The sequence below is a fragment of the Abrus precatorius genome, unplaced genomic scaffold, assembly GCF_003935025.1.
Source record: "Abrus precatorius isolate BTA unplaced genomic scaffold, Abrus_2018 Scaffold2, whole genome shotgun sequence".
In the NCBI taxonomy this organism is placed as follows: domain Eukaryota; kingdom Viridiplantae; phylum Streptophyta; class Magnoliopsida; order Fabales; family Fabaceae; genus Abrus; species Abrus precatorius.
Window position 1 is genome coordinate 32,587,652 of NW_020874362.1, and position 23,587 is coordinate 32,611,238.

The 23,587-nt window shown below is 33.5% G+C and overlaps 3 protein-coding genes across 9 annotated transcripts; 2 read left to right on the forward strand and 1 right to left on the reverse strand.

Annotated features, from left to right (window-relative positions):
• Window positions 1-137: 137 nt before the first annotated feature.
• Window positions 138-2,848, forward strand: LOC113859851 (cell division cycle-associated 7-like protein). The gene is made up of 5 exons (XM_027492523.1): window positions 138-385; window positions 876-1,100; window positions 1,722-1,805; window positions 2,011-2,140; window positions 2,669-2,848. The coding sequence occupies exons 1-5, from the start codon at window positions 138-140 to the stop codon at window positions 2,846-2,848; spliced, it is 867 nt and encodes a 288-aa protein (XP_027348324.1).
• On the reverse strand, window positions 2,837-15,852 carry LOC113857548 (DNA polymerase I, thermostable). 5 transcript variants are annotated; one of them, XM_027489554.1, is made up of 15 exons: window positions 15,418-15,852; window positions 15,114-15,333; window positions 14,666-14,745; window positions 13,310-13,348; window positions 13,131-13,149; window positions 11,588-11,641; window positions 9,304-9,431; window positions 9,159-9,227; window positions 7,668-7,753; window positions 6,979-7,088; window positions 6,625-6,675; window positions 5,876-5,934; window positions 5,584-5,628; window positions 5,380-5,454; window positions 4,470-4,906 (listed from the first exon to the last, which is right to left on the reverse strand). In XM_027489554.1, exons 1-15 carry the CDS (start codon window positions 15,583-15,585, stop codon window positions 4,730-4,732), a joined length of 1,380 nt encoding a protein of 459 aa, XP_027345355.1. In that variant the 5' UTR covers window positions 15,586-15,852; the 3' UTR covers window positions 4,470-4,729. The 5 variants fall into 5 exon arrangements, with proteins under 5 accessions (XP_027345359.1, XP_027345355.1, XP_027345358.1 ...); XM_027489557.1 differs by having other exon boundaries at window positions 4,470-4,958; XM_027489558.1 differs by lacking the exon at window positions 11,588-11,641 and having other exon boundaries at window positions 2,837-4,958.
• On the forward strand, window positions 15,828-23,191 carry LOC113857547 (something about silencing protein 10). Of its 3 annotated transcripts, none has more exons than XM_027489551.1 (16): window positions 15,828-16,083; window positions 16,282-16,373; window positions 16,566-16,650; window positions 17,407-17,555; window positions 17,718-17,864; window positions 18,051-18,163; window positions 19,304-19,391; window positions 19,869-20,048; window positions 20,562-20,735; window positions 20,841-20,918; window positions 21,063-21,202; window positions 21,282-21,405; window positions 22,114-22,379; window positions 22,514-22,577; window positions 22,666-22,734; window positions 22,846-23,191. In XM_027489551.1, the coding sequence occupies exons 1-16, from the start codon at window positions 15,966-15,968 to the stop codon at window positions 22,975-22,977; spliced, it is 2,019 nt and encodes a 672-aa protein (XP_027345352.1). In that variant the 5' UTR covers window positions 15,828-15,965; the 3' UTR covers window positions 22,978-23,191. The 3 variants fall into 3 exon arrangements, with proteins under 3 accessions (XP_027345352.1, XP_027345353.1, XP_027345354.1); XM_027489552.1 differs by having other exon boundaries at window positions 15,937-16,083; window positions 19,304-19,367; window positions 22,846-23,097; XM_027489553.1 differs by lacking the exon at window positions 15,828-16,083 and having other exon boundaries at window positions 16,342-16,373; window positions 17,729-17,864; window positions 22,846-23,122.
• Window positions 23,192-23,587: the final 396 nt, after the last annotated feature.

The following is a 23,587-nucleotide window of genomic DNA, read 5'->3' on the forward strand; positions in this document are numbered from 1 at the left end:
GAATTTAGAAATTATTTATAATAGAAAAAATTGATTGGCAGAAGGAAATTTGTGTGCTTTGATAGAGGTACTATTTCCCATGGAATAGGGACTCCCGCCATTTCACCTTTCTACGTTCTTTCGTTCAGAGAATGAGAATGAGAACGAGAAAGAGCACTCTGAGAAAGCAGAGCGAAGAACCTTGTGATGGGCACACCGAAGGTGAAGGTGAAGGTGACTCTTCACATTACGAGCAGATTAGGGACCAAAGGATCAAAGAGAACATGGAGAGAATGCACAATCTCGGCTTATTCAACCTCTCCCTTAAGCTCAAAGCCAAACCCTTTAAGAAGAAGAACAAAACCACACTTCACGTCAAACTTTCACCCCAGAGACGTTCTTCCAGGTATTCTTTTCCTCTAAATCCAACCTCAATGCGCCAACCTTCCTTTCTCCCCAAAGCTGTTACCTTTTCCCTTTTTTCTATGCAAATCCAACCCCACTTCCATATTTTTTTTTGGCTTAGGTAATGTTACAGAGACCAGACATCGACATGATTGGCCTAAGTATATTATATAAAATGGTTGGAAGCCCTCTTTATGGATACACAATAAAAAATAATAAGTAAATTTTTTTTATTCAAAATCACAGTACATTATATTATGTATATCTTTTTCATTTTTTATAAAAAAAATATTAAACATGATTCTTATTGCGTCTAGTTTATAAAAGTTGTTTATATATAAGATATCAATATTTTACAGTTTACTCATTTTGTATGTAATAAGATAAAATAACATCTTTTATTTACCCATTGTCATGTTTCACTTTTGTTGACATGACGAAGATTCAAAAGTAATTGACAGGCAAGTCTAATTATATTCACGGGTTTACAGAATAATGAGTTTGGCTCCAGTTAACTATTCTGACAATCGTCATAAGGAAAAGAAGGAAATAGATATTTTTATAGCAGAAGGTGCAAACCCTGAAGTTTACACTGAAGAGCAGGAGAAGCTTCTGGGAGATTGTGAGACTACTTGGGAATTGTTTGTAGATGGATATGATGTGGATGGGAACCGTATATATGATCCAATCAAAGGAGAGACATGCCATCAATGCAGGTGATATGATTGTATATTGATTAAATCACTATGATGCCTTCTTTCCTTGGGGGGGTTTACTGGTTTCTATGTCTACTTGACAACTCGAAATTCTAAGCTTATATCAATAACATGTTTGGAATCACATAATTTTATAAAAATAACTGCTTAATTTTCAAAAGCTTTCTCGATGAGAGATTATTTTTTCAAAATAAGTTGAACCAAGCATGAACTAAATGTTTAACTCTTTTGACCCATGTCCTAGATTTCCAAAATATACCTATTTAAATATACTCTACATTCCAAATTCGTTATCAGAAGCTTTTTTGTCTCATGTTGGATTTTTATTTGGGGGGTGTAACAATTTGATCTAGAACATCATGTGTTCTGTTGCTGCCTTCTTGTGTCCACCGGCTGGAAATCTTGCAATTTAGGAATTGGTTTTTGTTGCAATCCGTACTTGCATTATATACGCCTTGTGAATGGTCCCTTAACTTAGGAAATTGGTTTTACTTGTGTGTTTTGGTTGAAGTACTCAGATTCAGTTCGTAGTATTAGTTAATGTGTAAAATTGACATATCAAGTCTTCCATGTTCCTTGATCAGGGCGAAGTTTTTCATAAAATCATCTGTTTTCTTGCAGGCAGAAAACTCTTGGTCAGCATACTTCTTGCAACAAATGTGAATTACCCCAAGGGCAGTTTTGCGGAGATTGCTTGTACATGAGGTAACGTTGTTTAAGCTGAGGTTCACATTGAAAAAGCAATTAATATAAAACTTTAAGAAATGATAGCATCCATTATTATATTAGTCAACTATGATGAAAAGAATATGGCTCCATCTAAAACTAACAAGCATAGCCTTGTCTCAGCCACTACCATTTTGTCAAGTTTAATGCTACTCATTTTCTAATTTCTAATGATATTTTATAGCTATGGAGAAAACGTGATGGAAGCCAACCAAAATAGCAAATGGAGTTGCCCTCCTTGCAGGGGAATATGCAACTGCAGTCGTTGCCGCAGGGAAAAAGGTTGGATGCCTACTGGCAACATATACAATAAGGTTAGCTATTGCGCAATATAAACATTTGCCTTTTGTTTCCTCTCTGTTGTTCAGTCTTCTTCAGTGTATGGTATAAGAATACTTTCTGGTCATCGTAAATGAGTGTCATTTGGTAAACTGGTGAAAAATCAATTCAGTACTCACATTGTAATAAAAAATTATTGCCAAGATTAATTTTTACTTATATTCCATTTACATTCAATGGTTTCTATCATATTCAATGCTACTTAACTTAAAATGAACATCCTTTAAATATATTTGTTCGATTTTGTTAACTTTAATCTTTACGATTGACTTTAAACATCTAAAAATAATAAATTTTGATTGAAAAAACAATATTTATTATACTTTTGTGTATCCAATGTCACCAATATTTTTTTAATAAAAAGTTACTATTCTTGAATGCTTAAGCAAATATTTGTTTCAACATTCTTCAAAGTCTTTTCCTTTTTTCTTTTTTTTTTCTTTCTGGCAACTGGGGTTTGGGATGTGGTTATGATGGAGCTGATTGTTGCCTTTGAATATAAGGTATTAAAACTGGGTTTCAAATCTGTGGCTCATTATCTGATTAAAACGCATCGCTCCGAGTTGGGCTTGGAAGGCTCAGGTGCTGAAAATAGTGTTGGTGAAGAAATATCGGAGACATCTGCAGATACGATGTTGATTAGACCTACTCGCACGAGGAGGGCCTTGGAATTTGGAAGGTAATCAAATGGACGCAAAGGACATCAAGGAACAACTGACCATGTGAAGATAATGATATGTTTTGAATACAAGGAAAGTTAATATTCTTTTTTTGCTTGATATTCATAACGAAACAAGTTTGTAGTCCTTTGCCCTGAGTTTTGAAAACATTATGCTAAGATGGATTATTAAAGAAAAGTAAACTTGTTGATTCTGTATTGAAATGTGAACTATATTAGTTTTAGTTAAGAATTTTGCATAATCCAACGTGCAACCGAAAGAAGAAAAGATCAAGTAAGGAGGGCAGTGTGAGAGAGCATTCTCTAAACTATCTAGCAAATCCCATTCTTGGGGAGCTCTCTTTCTCTCTTTTATGGAGGTGTTGTTCCTTCTCACTGTTTCTCTCACTCGCCCATTACCTCAACCACATCATTTTTTTTTCAGATATAGTATTTTCATAATAATTTCTTTCAGTCTTCATATCACTCATTTATCTTCTTTTTTTTTTTTTGTGAAATCTCTAATTTGTAAAAAATTATAAAAATTTTAAAGTTTGGACTTGACATATTAGCTTACGGATAATTATAACTTATGTTTAACAAGTTTTAAATAAATTTGTTGTTAATTTAATATTAGTAATAACTATCAATTCAAGCAGAGGTTGCGTGATTGTGTAAATCTTGTGAGAAGTTAAAATTTTCAGTTTCTTTAAAATAATAATAAAACTATGCAAACGGGCTCTGGAAATGAAAACTTATAATATGAAAATGGTGAACTTTTTGTAAAAAAAAAATTATTTATTTAAATTAAAACTCTTGAAAATGATAAGTTTTGAACTTGATATTAAATAATTTAAGTTTAATTTTAAATTTAAACTTATTTATTCAAATAAATAAGCAACGAAATCTAAACATTTCACAAATAGTCTAATACATTCCTTCCTACTACGTAAGTTTATTTTAGGTTTAGTAGGTAATTTCTCTCGTAATTATTTTTGTTATAGTATCATTAGTATTCTATTAGATGATTAAATGACAGCCCAAAAAAGAGATGATTAAGGATAAAACGAAGGTAAACAAGATTGCAGTTGATTGAATTCCCTATATTTTTGAAAGACATCTCTTTTTCCGATTGTGGATCTTTTAGAGTTCCAAAATAAACTGCACCCGGTGCAGTTGGATCCAACGGCTTCCATTAAAAATCAGATATTTACAATTTTTTACAACACGAACTTAAATTTTTAAGGGCCAAGATTGTTTGCAAGAATTTTAATTTATGGTTAGAATGTCCAAAAATTCAAGTGCATTTCGAAAACAGCCGAAATCACTGTTTATAAGTAAAAGCATTAATTGATTGTTGATGTATGAGAATATTCAACTTCTTTTCCATCAGGGGATAAGGCTAGTATAATGAAGGGGGCGAAAGCAACGTCAATGCACGAGCTACAAATTACTCATGTACAATTTAGCACAAATTACAAGATACAAAACACCAACTGTAGATTGTGCGATGCTAAATCGCGTTATCTAGCAGGCAATCGAACATTGATGAGGTTATCAGTTGGCTATAATTTGGAGCAGTAAGAGTGGCGATGGATAAAGGCCTCTCTTCATCATGTTTCTCATTCTATATAATCTTTGAGCTGGTGCGTTCCACCATGGAACGCATTTGTATGAGTGCGCTTTAGTCTCACACTCTAATTTAGCAATTTCCTCAAACAAGTTTCCTAAAATCTACAACCATCTAAGCAAATACCTCATACTATTTTGTGTTGTCTATTCTATATGCTTTTCACCTTAAACAAAAATGTTACAGTCAAACTACGAAGAATAAGTTAACAATGAAGATCGCAGAACAATAACTGGAACGCATTGTTATCCGCACCAAAATAACTCACTCTGATTACTATATACAATTAAATAATGACAAATCCCCTCGTGTATCGTTGTTCCAGTTTTGACATGTTCTGTTCAAAGAATCCCCTCTATACAAGGAAACCTGAAGACAATGTATTTCATCTTGAATCCAACTTTCTCCACAAATGAACTGCTCTCCTGATGATAGGATCTGCTGAAAACCCTTCTGCATAAGCACTGATAGCTGTTAAAAGGCTGTTGAATCTGCTGCCATTGTCCTGTACACAATTTATTTTCACAATGTCAAAGGATAATAGTGTACCTCCAAGCATTTATAGCACTGATATATTAATATATTTAATAACTGTGCAGGGGATTATGGCATTCGATGATGAATTCAGAGATGCCTTCCGATTATAAAGTTCTACTACCACAAACACACCCCCCCAAAAAAAGATCAAATAATTATCCACAAACTTTTTGTTGCTGCATCTGTTCTCAATCTCATCGACCACCATAGTATTAATGCAATGACCAACCAGTTTATGATTGTAACATGGCTATGCTTACAGCAAAAAAAAAAAATGATACTGATATATGAACTTTAAAATAAAGTCCATAATTGGACAGAAAGACCATGCCAAAAACTAATTAAAAAAATACAAATTGAAAGTTTAAACTGCTTTCAATGCCACAAACCTCTGGTTTATTAAATGAGAGATCTCTTACAGCAAATGGTACCATGTATAATGGAAGATCAGACCGCAACAATGCCTGTCAAAATTAAAAGTACTAATCCATGAAGACAAAATTATAGATAGCAGGACAAAAAGATGCTGAGGAATAGAAGAAGAAAAAAGTGTGTGCGAGAGAGAGAGAAGAATATCGGATTCAGATGCTTGCCAGTTCCTTGCTTAAGAGAGCCTGCTTAGCATTTTCAACCAAGGCCTAGAAAGAAAATGGAAAATGATAATATTAGTGTTAAGTGTTGTCATGAAATAGGTAGTTGTGCTGCGTTAGTTTTAAAAGGTAAACTCACTACTATCATCACAGAAGGAGCAATTACATTCAGGTGCTACATGCAACTAGAAACATTACTAATCATGGTGAACCTGACATATAAAGTCCCAACAAGAACATTTGAAACATTACTCAAGTAAAGTTGAACATGAAGCATAATATCAATCCAGAATACCTTTCTAATGCGATCCTCTTTAACTTGATCAACAGATTTCAACAACCTCTCCAATGTGCCTATTCACATAAGTGAAGAGATATGGCTTACAACCAAACACATTCAAGAGTATACAAGGTACAAGATCAAGTAACTACAAACAAATACAAATGAGTATTCTAGAGAGTTAAGTTACTTGGATTTAGGAAATGCTATCCAAGCAGCCAACCAATAAAACTCAAAGTAATTCAAATAGTTTTTTATACACTCAATAAGTAGAACAAGAACCAAACTGTAAAGGGAAAAGAATAAAAAGAAGACACAGTTGCATCTGCAGCAATATAGACAATTATATATAAATTAATGAATTTACAGTTTATTTTCAGGACAGGTGCAGTAAAGGCACCATTAATTTGTGATTTTCTGGTAAAATCAAACACTCCAAAAAGGATAGTGAAAATTCCCCTCTTCCCTCCCATGGGGGAGCCTAACAAATTTATGGGCACCCTCATTATTTTTCCCCTTACCAAGTCTTCTTAGATGCTCATTGTGACAGGCAAATAAAAATGCTTGCTTATTAGATAGGAAGACAGACTATCACAGTAGTTGGGTTTGTAATAATCAAATCAAATCTCAATGTACTGGGTGAATATTGACTTCTCATGATGCCAGAACAAGCTTTACCAATGACTCCAACACTAGATGAGAATGCTCAACTTAAAACAATGTAACTTTTGGAAAAAGGAACTTCATATAACATAAAACCTCACCAAATTTACTGATTAATTGCACAGCATGAACATCTCCAATTCCATTAACTCCTGCATTTATAAAGTATTAAGAATATTAAATATTTGTTAAAAATTCAGAAGCTAATATACTTCCCCCAAGAGCATGTGTGGTACAGTACAACTAAAGTACTTACGCACCTGACATAAAAAAACTAATACTAAAATAATAATCCTAATTAGACATCTTAATACCCATTAATTTCAAAGGTGACAAAAAAGAAATTATGCAGATCCTCAAATTTGAAAAGCTTCTCGGAACTCTCAGTAACACTGTTCCATTTCGTTTCTTATGTTTCAGCAAATGATGTTCGGAAAAGAGAAGCACAAAATAACCTGGAATATTATCAGATCTATCACCAGAAAGAGCAATCAGATCTGCAAACTGGAATGGTTTCAGACCTCCATATCGATTTGCAAAATCCTCAACTCCAAATGAAACCATTCTGTTGAAAAACGGAAACAGTCCAAAAACATAAGAGTAAACTACTTTGTAAATTGTAACTGTAAATAACAATTATACAAATTATAATGCCATTAAAATTTGGAAACCTTTCTGCGGCAGCCTTGTTGCAATTTGTTTTAATATGATTTATGAGGAAGCATATTATTGAATTGTTATCAAGTATGCATCATCAGTATTATTATATGGTAATACAGGTTTTCCATTAGTAGTTTATTTTATTAAACAAAGTTCATGCTGCACGAAGCAATAGTAAGAGATAGAGCAACATGAGTTAGCATAATATTTATATTACAAATAAGGTAAAATCATACCACACACTGTAAGAGCACAGCCAGGGAGTTTAAATGTAAAATCGGTATCTTTCTTTCTCGTACAATTGTTTTCCCCGGAAATGTGATTTTTATATACAAAAAGAGTAAGTGGGAGAAAAAAACAAGTAAAACCCCTTGATTAGAAGATTTCTTGTTATTTTAAAGTCAGAAATAAAGTGCTAAAAATTATTGCACTAAATCATTAGCCAGCACAAGACATAAAGGTAGAAATTATATCTGATACTAACTGATCACCACGTGGAGCAATTCTAAGGAGACGTAACGAAGGAGATAAAATCTGAAAAAAGTCTTTGTCTGGTGAGACAACTCGTACCTATAATCAAGATAAGACAATCATGAGTGGTGGTGACTTAGCATTGCCAGTAAGGGCATTTCCATGAAGAAAGCATAAATATATCAAGGTATTTAGAATTTTATTCTAGCAGAATCGTCCATTGATAAATTGCCCCTTCCCCCTTTCTTTAAAATATAACCATCAAATCCAAGAAGAGTAGAAAACAAAAATTCCATCAAGTCTCATGAATCACGCTAGTAATTAGCATGTTAACACCAAAATAAACATTGACATTAGCTTTAATATCATCAACAAACTGACAAATACATATCAAACAAAACATAATTCAATGGTTATTTTCATCAATACTCAATGGTAATTACCACCAATGGGAGACAATTGACAACAGAGGACTAGGAGAAAAATCTTCAAATGTGAAACCAATACCACAGGAAGGTAGTCCAAAGTAATTTTATTGCAAACCTAAGCAAATTTTAACCTTCCTTATCAAAGCTTCCATGTTACAACTTTATCTTTCTACACCCATTAAATTTAACTACAATGAAATTGATATTTATGAACAATATAATAATCTTGTTTAAAACCAAAAAAAAAATTAACATTTCAAAATTCAACGGATTAATAAATTCAGCATGCAACAATAATGCATATTTGTATGACTATTAGAATAATGAAACAACGGTGCTTAACTAAACCCCCAAAAGCTAGCTTGAGGGGAAAGGATTGCTCAAGTAATTATGAATTTTTGGCCATATACCTAACGTCTGGGATCTTAGCATACCCCCATCTTACACTCAGGACTAGACATCTAGAGTGTGAAGTTTACAAGGCTAGACATCTACGGTATCTCAATATCAGGACAAGATGGGTTGTGAAACAATATTAGAATTGAGCACAGATTGGGTTTAACTCAACTAAGAAACTAGTTCAAGGAAAGAGGATTTGACCATATGCCTACCGGATGTGGGATCTTAACAATAATTACACTAATTAAACTAAATAACACAACATTGACAATTACAGAAATAGAAATGCTTACAAGACAGAAAGAGGTTTTGTATGCAAAAGCAAAACTTTCTTGATGAAATTCAAACTTATCAAGAGGCATGAAATAAATATAAATTACAAAAATAAGAAAAGATTGAAGCTTTATTTATTATAATTATTTTTCTTCATTCTTGATAAGAAATAGCAGCATTTGTAGCATTTTACAATGTGTGCAGCTTTGGTTTTTTATCTGTGTACATGATTTAACACTCATAATAACTTGTCATCATTCATATCTCTTGAGGATTGGTTTTATTCACCAAATGTACACCTAAACTATAATTGTACACTTTCAGTAGGTTAAGAGAATAATATTTTCTCCAAATCTGAAAAGGAACATCAGGGTAAGAGTTCTTGAAATCATGAAGGAGATCACCTTGTACCCAGCATCAACACTCCTTAAGGCTAATGTTCCAATCACATCATCAGCCTCTACACCTGGAACCTATCATCAAATGAATTTATATCAATTATGTACGCCTAAAATCTGTAAGAAATATAAATCCGCAACTTATACTTGCCTCAATGACTTTTATGGACATAGCTTTGATGGATGCTTTTAAATATTGAAGTCCCTGAACAATGGTATCTGGAGTTGGAGGACGGTTGCTCTTGTATGCGGGGTATAGATTGTGTCTAAAATTCTGGCCTTCAAATAAAGTGCACATAAGATTATGATACATTACATTATGAAGCTGTAAAACAAAATGTTGAAGTAATACATGGTCAAAGAATAAAGGTAAATCCCAATTAAAAAGGTATCAAAATCAAAGAGCATAATATAGGATAAAGGCCATGAAAAACCACATTCTTACAGCTTACATTTATAAGCAGAGAGATATTTTGGTCTACCATGAAGCTTGAGAAAGGAATATAAAGATATGACAGAACAGTCCATGAAATACATATTTATATTGAATTACTTTGACTTAAAACGGCTCAGGAAGACTTACACAGGATCTTCATCAATTTGGAAAGGCATACGATATGGTGCCACAGAGATGTACTGTGGAAGGCCCAAGAGAACAAAGGACTATGCATTGCCTATATTTGAGATCAAGGATATGTACAAGGGGATCATAACTAGCTGGACTACACAAGGTAGGGTCACAAAGTGCAGAACAGATTTGCCCATAATTCTAGGAACTTATCTTTTTAAGGAGCATATCCAAACCAGTGCCACAATATATGGTTTTTGCAGATAATATAGTCCTTAGTTCAAGAGTTGAAAGTACATAAATGGAAAGCACAGTTATCAACCTCACATAGCAACGTAAAGCAGCTGACCCCAAAAATGCTATAGAAGTATAGCACATAGCAAGATGGCTATTATTTTGATTCTTTTTATACAAATTACATAATTTCTACTATGTACATATAAAAACAAAAGTTTAAAAAATACTCAAATTTCATAATATATTCATAATTAATAATAATAATTCATAAGTCTTAAAAGAAATATACAAGTAAACATCAAGGAGAGAATTTAGACAAAAATAATGAATTTGGGTCTTTGAGAGACACATGACACAAAAAACCTCAAGACTTGAGAGAACAAATACAACTCAGACAAAATAAAAAAAAATAGAATAGAAAGTCGGTAACCAACAAAACATAAAGAAAAAAAGGACAAAGAGAGAAGAATTGTAATCTGGGGGGACAGTGAGAACAAAAGGAGAACAGGGCCCTTGGCCAAAATGCAGAGTCAGTGGACCAAGAACGTGGGTTCACCAGCAAACACTAGGTGATGACAGGAAAACAACCAGTTCATGGTCAAAAAGTAGCCAGGGAGCAAGGGTTGATGAGTTTCACAGTAACAGAGGGTCAAAGAGAAGAGAGAGCACAAAAATCATAAGAAAAATGTAGGATTTTCTGACTTTTCTCCCAAACCCATTTTATTTTGACCTGAAATCTCCAAATAACCCCAAACTAATGTTAGGCATATTTGCGTTTTGGAATGTCTTCAGAATAGTGGCCCAGGTGGGCACAAAACAATGACAATTGTGACAATTAGAGAATAACAGCCCGCCTCTGACACAACATCTCTACCACACACTATTGACAACCTAGATGGGAAGTTTGAGATGTGGAGATAATCTTTGGAAGCACATGGCTTTCATTTAAGTAGAAGCAAGACAAATTATACACTGGATTATAAGTTTAGCAAGTCAAACCTAGCATAGAGGTGAAAATTGGAAACCAAACCTTACCACAAGTCACATGGTTCAAGTATAGAGAGGGAAATATAAACTATAGGATTAACATATGGTAAATGAAATGGAGGAGTGTCTAGAGTGTTATTTGCAACCAAAAGTACGCACCACTTAAGCAGCTTGAGAGATTTTTTACCATACAGCTACAAGACCTGTGATATATAGAACTGAATCTTGGGCAGTGCAGCCAACAAAAGAATAAACTCCATGGTTTATCTATGGACATGATTCAAAATAGAACATTATGGTGTCATTTAATCCATTTAGCTAACCCAACCTAGAGGGAAAAGGCTACGTTGTTGTCATAATTTGGCATATAAATGCAACTAAAAGGTATTATATTCTCCAAACTCTAGAAGCTAACTTACTTGACAAGGCCCCAAAATAGTTGAGAGGTCAGGGGCAAAGTAAAAGAACACGTTATTTGAGGAAGCCAAATAATTTATGAAAAAATGCACATAACTTTTTTTTTTAAAAAGTAAGCACACTACACTCCATCCACTCTTGCCCATATAACCACAAAAGAATGAGGTGATACTGGTCATATATTCCTATTTCATCATGCAGATACTGAAACTCAGAAACAACATACCTTTTGCAGTAAAACTTTCTTTTGATGAATTACAAGTATGACCAAAAGGAATTCCTGAAATGAGAAGGTTTTCTCTATTAAAATTGTACTTGAGAGTGGCTTTACAAGCCAAAGAACCTCAGAAATGCAAGTTAGCTGCTAGGAAGAAAGAGACGTGCATTTCAAATCCTTAATATGCCCAGATACCACCAGTACATCAACAGCTTCTAGAAGCAATTTGCACTCGACTGAACATAATATTCCTCCTATGCTACTGTCTTCAGAGATCGTAATAAGTTCCATCTAAATACAACATCCTTTATTATCAATGCAAGAATTGGTGGGGAATCATGAAACAAATAGTATTTATTTATCTATTAATGTTTTCAAGTGTAGAAGACTCCTTTCTCTTCAGTTTCTAACCAAACTAGTGTTGTTTCCTGAAACGCTAATGATTGACACCCAATTATTTTCCAGTTATATTGGTCTTTTATGGTTAAGGTAAACCATGATATGAATGCATTAGTACAAGATAAGATGTCAAAACAGAAAGAACTCAAAAAGCTTGCAAGAATAGTATGAAAACATTCAACCACATTAACTTTTCAGGACAAATCTCCTATTGTAATTTTAAAACAAACACCTAATACTTCAGCAGGAACTGCAAAGGTAGACCAGCAGAAACAGAGCACTGGCATAAGCAATACTCCAAGCCTTAGTGAGGGATGTAGCACAAGGATCTTTTAGCCTAATGTTCAACAACAAATCTTAAAATACTTCATACGAAAGAAAAGAAAACAGAGTAAGACCAATATTGCTCATAAAGGATACTGTATGGCCTGCACATGTTTAATCAAACTCAACCACATCAAATTATTTTATTTCCATAATCAAATTGACACATTCTTACAGCATGTTTGATTTTTATTTTAAAAACAATTTTCTGTTTTTAAAAGTAAAATATAATATAAATTTGTATTATATTTTACTTTTAAAAACAGTTTTAAAATAGAAATCAAACATGCTCTTACTTTTTTTTTCTTTCTGTGTTTATCTTCTCAGTGACTTCATAAGACATAAGTGTAGTTGTATTAAATTCTTTTTTTACAGCGGAATAAGTTAAAAATGCAGACCTAATTAACAGGTTTCCTCAAGTTAAAGACCAAACAAACAGTACCAAAGTTATGTTGGCAACCACTCTTCTCTTTCCTTCACAACCACATTTCCAATTTAGGGCTTCATCCATTATTTTTATGTCTATTGTGCTATCTTTATATCCCATGTTTTGCCCACCAGCATCTTTATTGTGATTGTAGATTTGTAGTCAATAAGATTTTCTTTTTATGATATTCTTTCGTAAATAGAGCAATCTTAATTCAGTCAAGGAAACCAACACTATCTCAATTAAAACATAAGAAGAACAATACTGTGTCATCAATTTATGCATAAATAGTAAAACAGTCCAGAAAAGAGGAATCAAAATGATAAAAAAAATCTATTAGCATGAAGGATTTAAGAGGAAAAAATATACTAGCAAATGTAGATGCAGAATTTTATTACTCACCATCATGGTCAAACACTACCTGCATGCAAAAGGAACCAGACAATATCAGTAAAATTAACTAATTGTATACCTGAGAAAAAGAATAAATAGAAATAATAGGAAAGAAGTTGTGATGATGAACAAATTTAAGGAAATACATGCTTTTTCACACACATAAATTCATGATGACCAAAACTTACCACCACATGGGAAGGGATAAATTCCAGAACATCAATTATCTGCAAGAAAGATAACCAAGAATAACTAAATGATAAAAATAACATATATCAATCTTACAAAATCAATCTTGTCTAGGTATTCAACCACAGTTAAAATAATTATATGCATGTTGTAATGTCAATTAAAACTAAAAGAAATTTGTGGCTCCATTTTGAATGATTTCCAAGAAATTGGCATTATTTTTCTCCTTTCTTGATTGAGAAAAGAGCACTACAAAGTTTCTTCAATGCAAATTAAAATTATTGGTCATTAAGTATCTATGGTTATTCAAGAAGATAAGTGAAAAATGCTGCGGAAAAGTTAAATTATAGCTCTCATAACTCATAAGACCATGTGTTTGCAATTGCTGACACAACAAATACCATTATTAAATTAGACAAATGGTTTATTATATTATAAAGGCGTGAATACTATTGTACAACCATAAGACCCGTATGACAATGCCTAATATTAGAAGTTGATATATAAGATAAGAATACAAGAGAGTTTCTCCTAAGATTATACTTATCGGCATACTTTGATAAGTATTGTAAAAAACTATTAATTCTACCTAACAACTTAATCTTTTACTCTAAACATACTGATCAGCTTCCCCCAAAAAAAAACAAAAGCCAAAACCCTTCCCCTTTCCTTGTTTGTTGGAACAATTGCTCTTTGAATTATCTTGTATTTCATGTTTACTTCAACTTATTCATGAATAGCATTTTTCTTTCTATATTATTATCATTTAGTTTCATGGATTGCAAATATATTATTGAGGTTAAGATTTATTGTTTAGTTTAGACTTATGTGTCACCAACTTCAATAACAAAATACTTGATTTCAAGGCTTTGATAATTACCGCTCCATGTGAGCAAATAATGATTACTGAAAGTGATACAAAAATTTCTCTCAATGAAAATAACAGAAACTTGAACAAAAAAAAGCAAAATCTTGATAAATCATGTCTACAGTCTACTTCATTCCGTGAATAGGCTATAGCAAATTATCTGGAACCATATTTATCACTTCATGTTTTTCACAAAAAATAATAATAATAATAATAAAACAAGTGGGGTATTAAAAATAGTATATATCATTAGATGTTCATGTTTCTCACAAAACTCAGAATAGTCTTGATAAGGAGCAAATGCTCTTCATCTGTGGCTCAATTGTTCAGAGATCAATATAGAAACATAACAGAAACAAAGCACCAAGATAACAAAAAAATGATCCCAAAAGCATAAATGTACACAAAGTCTACAAATTAAAATGAGAAATAAAAAAAAAAAAAACAAACATCTACATATGCATCTATGTCTATACAGATGACTTACAAGTGATAGTGCTGTAAATATTGTTAAAACCCAATCTCCATTTCCATCGGCATGTGTTAGATGACCATGGTGCAACTTTGCTATCACACCATGAAAAGATTACCAACAATCAGTTACACTCCTCAAACAAAACCCCAAAATTTAATATTAAAAAAAATGAGAATAATAGGAAACGAAAACACCTTTTAATTTTATCAATAGCAAAATATGCACATAAATGCAAAAGTTTTCCCGAGCACGTCACATAATTAAAACCCTCTAGTTCAAAACCTACAGTAAATGCAAATCTCCAAACACAAAAACGAAGCTAACACGTTTAAAAACTCATAAGATAAGATCACGATGTAGCAATTGGTCCATAGAACATTCACTACTCCCTAGAAGAGATAAGAAGAAGCAAACAAACACTTCTATGTCAACTACAATGTGCAAAGAAAATGAAGCATACCTAAAAGCTTGTAGTATGCCCTATGAATAATCGAAGTACCATCAATGAGCATCACTCTGCCATTTAAAGGATCAGAGTTTTCCACACGTTCGGCATTGCCAACAGAACCGAGCTGCAGAGCTTGAACCGTTCCAATTTCAGCGTCGGAAACCAACGTTTCGGTACTTCGTGAATTTGCAGTAACAACTCCAAGCGAATCCGAAGTTGCACTACAATAGCCCTAACGAAGAAACGCAAAAAGTCAAAAAAACTTCAATAACAAGAGCACAGCACAGACTCTAATAATAACTTGTGAATGCTTCACCTTCAAGACTAGCGTGCGAGAAGAATGAAGCAGCTTCGGCGTTTGAAAAGTGCGAGTGTAACTCCTAGTGGTGACGCTTCTGAAACCGCGTTGGCGCTGGAATGGAAGCTTTTTCCATAAGGAAAACGAGTGAAGAAACAAATACTGGTACTTATAGCAGCACGCCATTCGTAAATTTTGTTCCTATGGCAGCAGAAGCAGTAACAGCATTGAAGTTGAAGCAAGCGACAGCATGTCCAAAGAGAGAGAGGTTGAGGGGGAGAGAAGTGGAAGGGAAATGAACCTTGCAGTATTTTTGTCGGAATGGAGAAGGAGCTTTAAATGGGCTGGGCCAGCTGGCCCATTGTTTTTATTCATACACGAAAGCCCAATTAATGGGAACAAAATTAGGCCCATTGTAGTTAGGGATTGTTATTCGTTAGTTTCGTCTTCTTCAACCTCAGGTTAGTCGAGCTTTTCACTTTTGGCGCTCTGTGCTGACTCGTGAGTCTGAAAAGCCAAAAGTGCAGTTCTAGGGTTTGGTGGTGAAGAACGGTACAGAACATAGAATGGGGAAGAAAGGAGGTAGAAGTTATCAGAAGAAAGACGTCGAAAGCTCTAAAACAAGTTCGCGATACAAGCGTGATGCTTTTTCTAGTGATGACATGGACGACGAGATTGATGCATGTAACTCTATTTTCTTCTTCTTCTTTTTTCTTTTTCATTAATTTATTTTCCGAGTAAAAATGTTTTAATTTTTGGATGATTTCGTTTACCATGACCTGCACTTGGATTTGTTATTGTTCTATTTCTAATAATTTGTTTTTAATTATGAATTTGGCTTGCCTGTTGCTGACTCACTTATGTAATGTTTTGGTTTCGCAGTTCATAAGCAGAGGGACATTATCCCCCTTGACATAAATGATGATGCTGGAGAATCTGATGAAGATGAGGAGCTCCCTATTTTCGATGTTAAGGTTTTGGTGCTATAAGCTCTATTTATTTTAACTATATGAACCTCTGTTCTCTTTTAACTCAGTGAGACAGGAGATGTCAAACTTTTTATGTTCAATTTGTTGGTTTAATAATTAGAACTAGACAATTGATGACATCTTTTTTCATTTGTATAATTTTCCCTTGTTTCTTTTCCTTTCAAATATTGGTTAAAGGATGTTGACGAAGATGAAGATGATGATGATGATGATGACAGCAATGATGAATATGACGAAGATGATGACGATGATGTGGCAAAAAGTAATTACAATGTTGTATATATTTTTATATTTCTTCGAATTACTCCATTAAATTTGATAGAGATGGATGATGGGATTTTAGTTTAGACCCAGTTCATATGTCATTTTTATGCATATATAACGTTCCTACCCAAAGGCTGTATCTCAAGAGTCTGCTGGACCATGAGATTAAATCTCAATGCATGCCTCTTCTGTGTACTTCTGAAAGGATGGGTGTAGTGGTATTTCTGAAACATTGAATGTCAAATAGTCCATTTTATTACAATTTTCCATTAATATAGAGGGTATTTAGTTTCTTGCCACTGACATAAATAATTTCAAGGCTAGTATTAATTTTCAAATTGTTTTTGAAATAGAAACTAAAACAATACAGATTGACAAGTTTTCCATTTGTTAGTATATATTGTTTTACCTACCCCAGTTTTTATAAAATATTATGGTCGGTTTGAAGCATGGTTAGTTAGGCTTAAGTTAATAAGCAAAAATCAGAGCAAATTTAGACTTAAATAGTTGTAGATATAATTTTAAAAAATAAAAAGCACAAATACGTACCCTATGTTGCTTCTCAATTTTAGTCAATTCATATTGGACATTCTGCATTCCATCAGAGGTACATTGATATTTAATAATCATGTCATAATCTGTTGAAATTCTCAGTTATTATGGTTTGGACTCATGAAAATTCTTGCTTATTTCCCTCTGTTGTGCAAGTTTTTGAAGTGTAACTTCACTAAGTCTTTGTGTATGTTGTGCTTAGTGATTAGGCAAAGGAAATATTTACGTGCAAAGTTTGGTGAAGCTGAGGATGAAATGCATGATGATGATGATGAAGAAGATGAGGAAGATTATAAACCTATTTTGGGTGGGAAAAGATTCTCACATGGTGCTGAGAATCGTAATTTTGAGGTGAGGATTTGAGCAATGAATATTTGAAAAAAAAATGTTGCCATATGTAAACATTTAAACCATTGATGAGTCTGTTCTTCTGGTGGATCCATTTAAATAGACTATTTGTTTTCTGATGCATTTTATTTTTTCTGTTGAGTAATTGTAAAATTTTGGTTTAAGCTACAATCAAGTGATGATGAGGCCCCAAAAGAAGAGGAAGAATTGGCATTGCAAATACAAAGGGAGAAGGCAAAATCTTTAACAATGGAAGACTATGACCTTGTGGATATAAGTGAAGACAAAGATAATGAGAAATTAACAATGAAGGTGAGTGCTGCTGATTATCTCATTGGTTTGTTAGTTGTAGTCAATTTCCGTATCACTAGAGGGAAAATGTAAGGGAAGAAAGAAGGAATGATAACAAAAGACAATGTATATTGAAACATACGATTATGAGATATAGACATATAGTATCTGTCCACAAAATTTTATTAAGCTTCTGTATATTTACAGGATGCATCAGATAAAGGCAATGAAGCAATAAAGTCACTGGATAGAGATATAAGTTTCAATGTGGATGATCTGAATGCTTTGTCAAAGGAGGAGCAAATGAATATCTTACATAGGTTAGGATGTTATCTTTATCTTTCGACCTATTGATTATGTGTTGTAAATTATGATGTTATCATTTCGTAACCTAAGGTATCTAACAAGTTGATAGATGTAGCATTCATTTCATTCATAACTATAAGTAAACTTGAGATTAAAAATTTGATTTCAAGAGTATGCAAATAATGAATTGTTAATCTAACACTGAAAAAAAAAAAAGAATGCTCTAACGTAAATTTCATTGAAAAAAATGGAGAAAGGGAAGGAAATCTTGTGTTTGTCACATTTTTCCTCTATCTGAGAAGTCTTTAGTCCGGTAGCAAGTGACAGTTATCTTCTGAAAATTAGGTGAACAGAAAAGGAAATATAATACCTTCAAAAGATTGAGGACCTCAGTACAAAAGTATGCTAACCCAAAATAGAAAATAAATAAAAATGACCAAACAAAACTGAGTAAGAAAGAAAATGATTGAAAGAAAGGAAATCTAGTGTTTGTCCTGCTTTATGGAAAGAGTCTTGAGGGTGAACAATTCAAAAGGGGAACCTTGAGGAAATCAGCAAAAATGTGAGTTATTGCCAGCCTTAATGATTTTACACATGCAGTTCTCACAACCAAATTTAGTTAAAGCCAGACATAAAAATACATTTAATTATTCAGCAGAACATTTTTTTTTCTTTGTTGCCATCGCTTGGAGGAAAATTGCTTTTGAATGAAAGGATATGTTGAAATGTTGCATTACTAATTGCCTTTAGTCTTTCCCTTGGAGTGTAAGTTTTTGAAATGTAGTAAAAAAGAGACCGTTATGCAAGGTAATCCTGATGGTAAGGGCATATTTTAAATTAGCATTCAGCATTCAAATGTGTACTTTTCATCCTAACAATCAATTTCTAACAATATTCAGTCGTAATTTTCAGCTTGAGAGATGCTGTTGAATCCTAAAAGAATTGGATCAGCAGTCAAATCCCTTAATTGAAGTTATTCACCTACCATGCATAGCCTCTTCGTTTTCTATCCATAGCTTTGTGTAATTGCTACCATATTCACTTTGGAATCAGATATCCAGATATATTTGTATTAAAACATGTCTATGTCAATGTTATCACATAATATATTTTCCTATGCTTCTCCTTGACTAGTGACTATCTTCTCTTTGCAGGTCTGCTCCAGAGTTACTTGGCTGGTTATCAGAACTAAATGAAGCACACAAACAGCTTGAATGTGTAATTAAGCCATTTTTTAACAAGGTTTTTCCTTCCCTTGTGATTTCTCTGTTTTTTCCTGATTCATGGCCATGCAAACCATGCAAAAAAAAGTTTTGTATTAATTGAAAATACTTATTTTCTATTGGAGTAGAGCCAGTCAATTTATAGCTATCAATAATATCTCCAGAGAGGCTTGCCTGTGATTGCCTGTCATATTTTAGCCTTGGGTTTTCTTATTTTATTTGTTCTACAGAAATGTTTTCCCTCTTTTAGAGGAATTATACTACCATTATAATTAGTGTAATTATTTTTTATTTTTAAATGTTTTGAAATCTGCCTCTTGATCTTTCCTTTGTTATGGTGTTATTTAGAATAAAAATTCTTTGGCCTATGCCCTTCTTTTCGTAATATAGACTACCTTTTTTTTTTTTCTCATTTGTGGTAATTATGCCCTCCCCCCCTTTCCCAAATGTGACTGAATGCCATATTGCATTACAAATAATTTTATCTTTTGTGAAGATTAACAAGGGGGAAATAGTTATGGAAGAAGGAGTGCGATATTTTGAGTTGAAGCAGCTTATTTTGCTGTCCTATTGCCAAGCTATAACCTTCTACCTTCTCCTCAAGTCTGAAGGGCAGCCAGTCCAAGATCATCCTGTAATAGCTCGCCTTGAAGAGATCAAGAAATTATTGGATCAGGTCTTGTTATTCTCAAACTAACATCAGTGACTATAAGGATCTAGTTTCCAAAGTCATTTACTTGTCATATGAATGTGGTTGGCATATTAGATGGGAAGCCAAAATATCACTTTTAATGTCTTGACTTTCTTGTATACTGGATTGTCTATTACTGCAGTAAACTGGAAGTAGTATACGCAAGTTATAGACATTGACAATGATATTGCTTCAGTAGTCCTGCTTTATTAGAAAGTCAATGGTTTAACTAAATTTATTGGAATTTCAATGCTTATATTAGATAATTTATCATGTTTCATATACCCGATATTGGTAGGCTTGCTTACAAAATGGACAAATTGGCATAACGAATGCTAGATTAATGTATGAACCGTCTAACATGATGTCAACGATTCTGCATGATTATCTGTTGATATTTATATCATTGATGTGCAATTTGCACACAAATATCAGATTTGAGATGAAGTTTGTGTTATTTAGATTTTGCAATTTTCTAATGCGTGCCCCTCTCAACAGATAAAACAACTTGACACAAAACTTCCTGTTGATTTTGAGGACATTATTAAAGGAAATAATGGGTTAGAAAGAGTAGTTAAGTCAGATAATGATAATGCTCCCTCAACAAATGACTCTATCACTAAAATCCAAGAGCCACCTCTTGTCTCTGCTAGATCGCCTGAAGAAAAAGTGGTAGTCATCACTTCTTACTCTTGGCTTATATATTTATCTGTCTTCCAAATGGTAACCTTAAAAAATGTTCTCAACGGTCAACATTTTTTTTATGAATTGTTGCAGCCTAACAATGAAGGTGAGATGCAAAAAATAGAATCCTCAAAGGATGGTGTACAGAAAACAGGAGAAGTTAAACATCAGGTAAATTATGGATCATGACATATGATGTTGTATCTTTGCTTTGATTCTATTGATTATTAATATAATATACCGATGCAGTTATTAGATTTATTTTGAAGGGTGCAAAAGTTATTAATTTAACTGAAATAAACCTTAACATGGCAGAAGGATCACATTGGTGTACAGAGTTTGGAAATGCTAAAAGTTAGAGCTTCCCTTGAGGAAAAACTGAAACAAAAGGGTCTGTATAGCTCCATTGCTCCAAAGCCTAGTAAAGCAGTAAAGCGATTGAGACCAGTTAATGGGTATAACTTTGCTCTTATATCCTTTATATTAATTGTTTCAAGCATCTTGTAATTTATTAGATACTTACAAATTTCGCAGCCAGCTTGAAACATATGATGATTTTGATGACGATGTTGTGGATGCTAAGGGGGAAGCTGGATTGGTTAATGGTCTTGGCTCTAGTAAAGTTTCACAACTCCTTAATGCTATGAAGAAACGCAAGGTACTGAATTATAAATTTTTGCATGGTGAATGCTGCTTTGAGTGATTTTGAATTTCATTTGCAATTCATAGTGACATGTATTCTTAAGCTACTTTAAAAGCCGTCATTTTAACCAACATACATTGGTTTGAATGGAAGGACTTGGCCCTTAAGGATGTTTGGGTTAAGGGTTAAATCCCATGATATGGAAAATTATCATTGGCATGGATCCCGGCCTTTGGTGCCCAACCACACCCAAGACTTGGTCTCGCACCTACTAGGTGGAGGGATAGTCTGGGAGACCAAAAAGATGTCATTTTAAAGCTATACCTACTACTATGAAATAAAGTTATATCTGCAATCTGAATAAGATAAATCTGGTGCAGAAAGTCCTACTTTGACTTAATCTGTTTGTTTTGTTCATAGTACATTCAACAGGTGCCATAGTCTTCTCTAATGTTGGCAGATATTTCAGTATATTTACATCGTGACTATTTTGTGCTATACTAATTATAAATAGAATATTAGGAAAAAACGAGATTGACCACTGTACAATGAGCCAGCCTACTGCCAAATTTAGTTATGTTTGTGTAAATAGTTGTGCAGTATCTGTAGTCTGTGCTATTGATGATGCCAAAAAAAAAATTGTCCATTGTTTTAGGCTGCAGAAAATTTCATTTTCATATCCATTGCTTTTCAAACATCTAACTGATCCCATTTTTGGGTAAGGTGGTTTCTGGTGATGATGATTTACCAAAGAGAGATGATATTGGTGAAAGACGAAGGAAACATGAGCTTCAGGTGTTGGCTGGGGCTGGAATTAAGACTGAGGATGACGATGATGATGGTGATGATCAGATGGGTGATCTTGAACCTAATGACATTACCGATGAAGAGGATGGTATAGAAAGCGGGGACTCGGAAAATGAATTTTACAAACAAGTGGAAGAACTGGGAGCTGCCAAACTGGCTGCAAAAGCTCCGACATACTCTAGGTGAAGTTTTGGTACCCTTTTGGCTTTTTTGTGACTTGTTCAGGATATATTATGCTATAATATGCCTTTGGAAATTCAATTTTATTTTTGCCTCCTCTTTAAATTTGGTAATAGAAATGAATTTGCTTTTACAGGAGCACTTCCGTCACCACTTTGCCAGAGATTACTGTAGATGGAAAGCGTCAAATATCTTCTCAGGTTCTTACTCAATCTATTTTGGTTTTTAATTGAACTGTTCATTTCTGACAAATTTGTTAGTTCTTACTCTGTTTTCTATATGCTGCAGATGGAGAAGAACAGGGGATTAACTCGAAATCGCAACAAGGCAAAAAAGAATCCCAGGAAGAATTACAAGGTACTTTGACTAGAAGCACTTATTCTCAGTGGTTAACTACTCAAATTTTGTTCATTAACTGGTGTCTTTCTTGTTTGCCATTTGTCTTTTTCTTGCTATCCCAATGTGCAGCTCAAGCATCAAAAAGCTGTTAAGAATCGCAAAGGACAGGTTCGGAGTATCAAGAGGCCCACGGCTCCATATGGTGGGGAAGCCTCTGGAATTAATGCAAGTATCAGTAGAAGCATCAGATTCAAGAGCTGATATTGTCAATGAACTTTCCGGTATCGTGCTAAAGTTATTCAATTTTGATTCATTTACGTAGATGGAAATATTTTGTTTGACTTTTATTGCAACGGTGGAAGTATAACCTTGTGCAATTATTGAGTGAGAAATTAGCATATTTGGCGTATAAATTTTTGCAAATTTGCAAGTTTTTGTCCCAATTTTTTCAGAGTAATGTGATATTTTTACTAGTCAACTTTGAAGTGACAGCAAACGAGCTCAAGATCTCTCCGGCTTGAACTTCCCAAGAATTCTGTTGGGCTCAAAGTATTCGGGGTTACTAATTTCTAAACTTTTCTAAATGGTAAACAAAAAATAGTAATTATATTTTGACGAGTTACGTTATTTCTCAACGTAAAAATTATCTGTTCGTATAACTCAGTAAATTTTGTTGATGCACATCCAATACACTTTTAAGAATTGAATACCATCACAGTAACAATTATTTTTAAAATCATCGTACATAACATTCTAGGAAGCATGGAGCAAGGACCAGATGGATTGATAAAAAGTTGTTTGCCACTTGTTTTTCATTCTAATCTTTATAAGGCACTTCTTTTTTTAATTCATTTTTTACAGTTTTCTACAA

Coding starts and splice junctions, on each gene's coding strand:
- LOC113859851 (XM_027492523.1), top strand. CDS start 138: ATGAGAACGAGAAAGAGCACTCTGAGAAAGCAGAGCGAAGAACCTTGT. Junction 386..875: donor CCCCAGAGACGTTCTTCCAG/GTATTCTTTTCC, acceptor ACGGGTTTACAG/AATAATGAGTTTGGCTCCAG. Junction 1,806..2,010: donor GGAGATTGCTTGTACATGAG/GTAACGTTGTTT, acceptor GATATTTTATAG/CTATGGAGAAAACGTGATGG.
- LOC113857548 (XM_027489554.1), bottom strand. CDS start 15,585: ATGGCGTGCTGCTATAAGTACCAGTATTTGTTTCTTCACTCGTTTTCC. Junction 9,228..9,303: donor TGTCCATAAAAGTCATTGAG/GCAAGTATAAGT, acceptor ATTTGATGATAG/GTTCCAGGTGTAGAGGCTGA. Junction 7,754..9,158: donor GTGTTGATGCTGGGTACAAG/GTGATCTCCTTC, acceptor TCTTGATTATAG/GTACGAGTTGTCTCACCAGA.
- LOC113857547 (XM_027489551.1), top strand. CDS start 15,966: ATGGGGAAGAAAGGAGGTAGAAGTTATCAGAAGAAAGACGTCGAAAGC. Junction 17,556..17,717: donor CTGAGAATCGTAATTTTGAG/GTGAGGATTTGA, acceptor TTTTGGTTTAAG/CTACAATCAAGTGATGATGA. Junction 17,865..18,050: donor ATGAGAAATTAACAATGAAG/GTGAGTGCTGCT, acceptor GTATATTTACAG/GATGCATCAGATAAAGGCAA.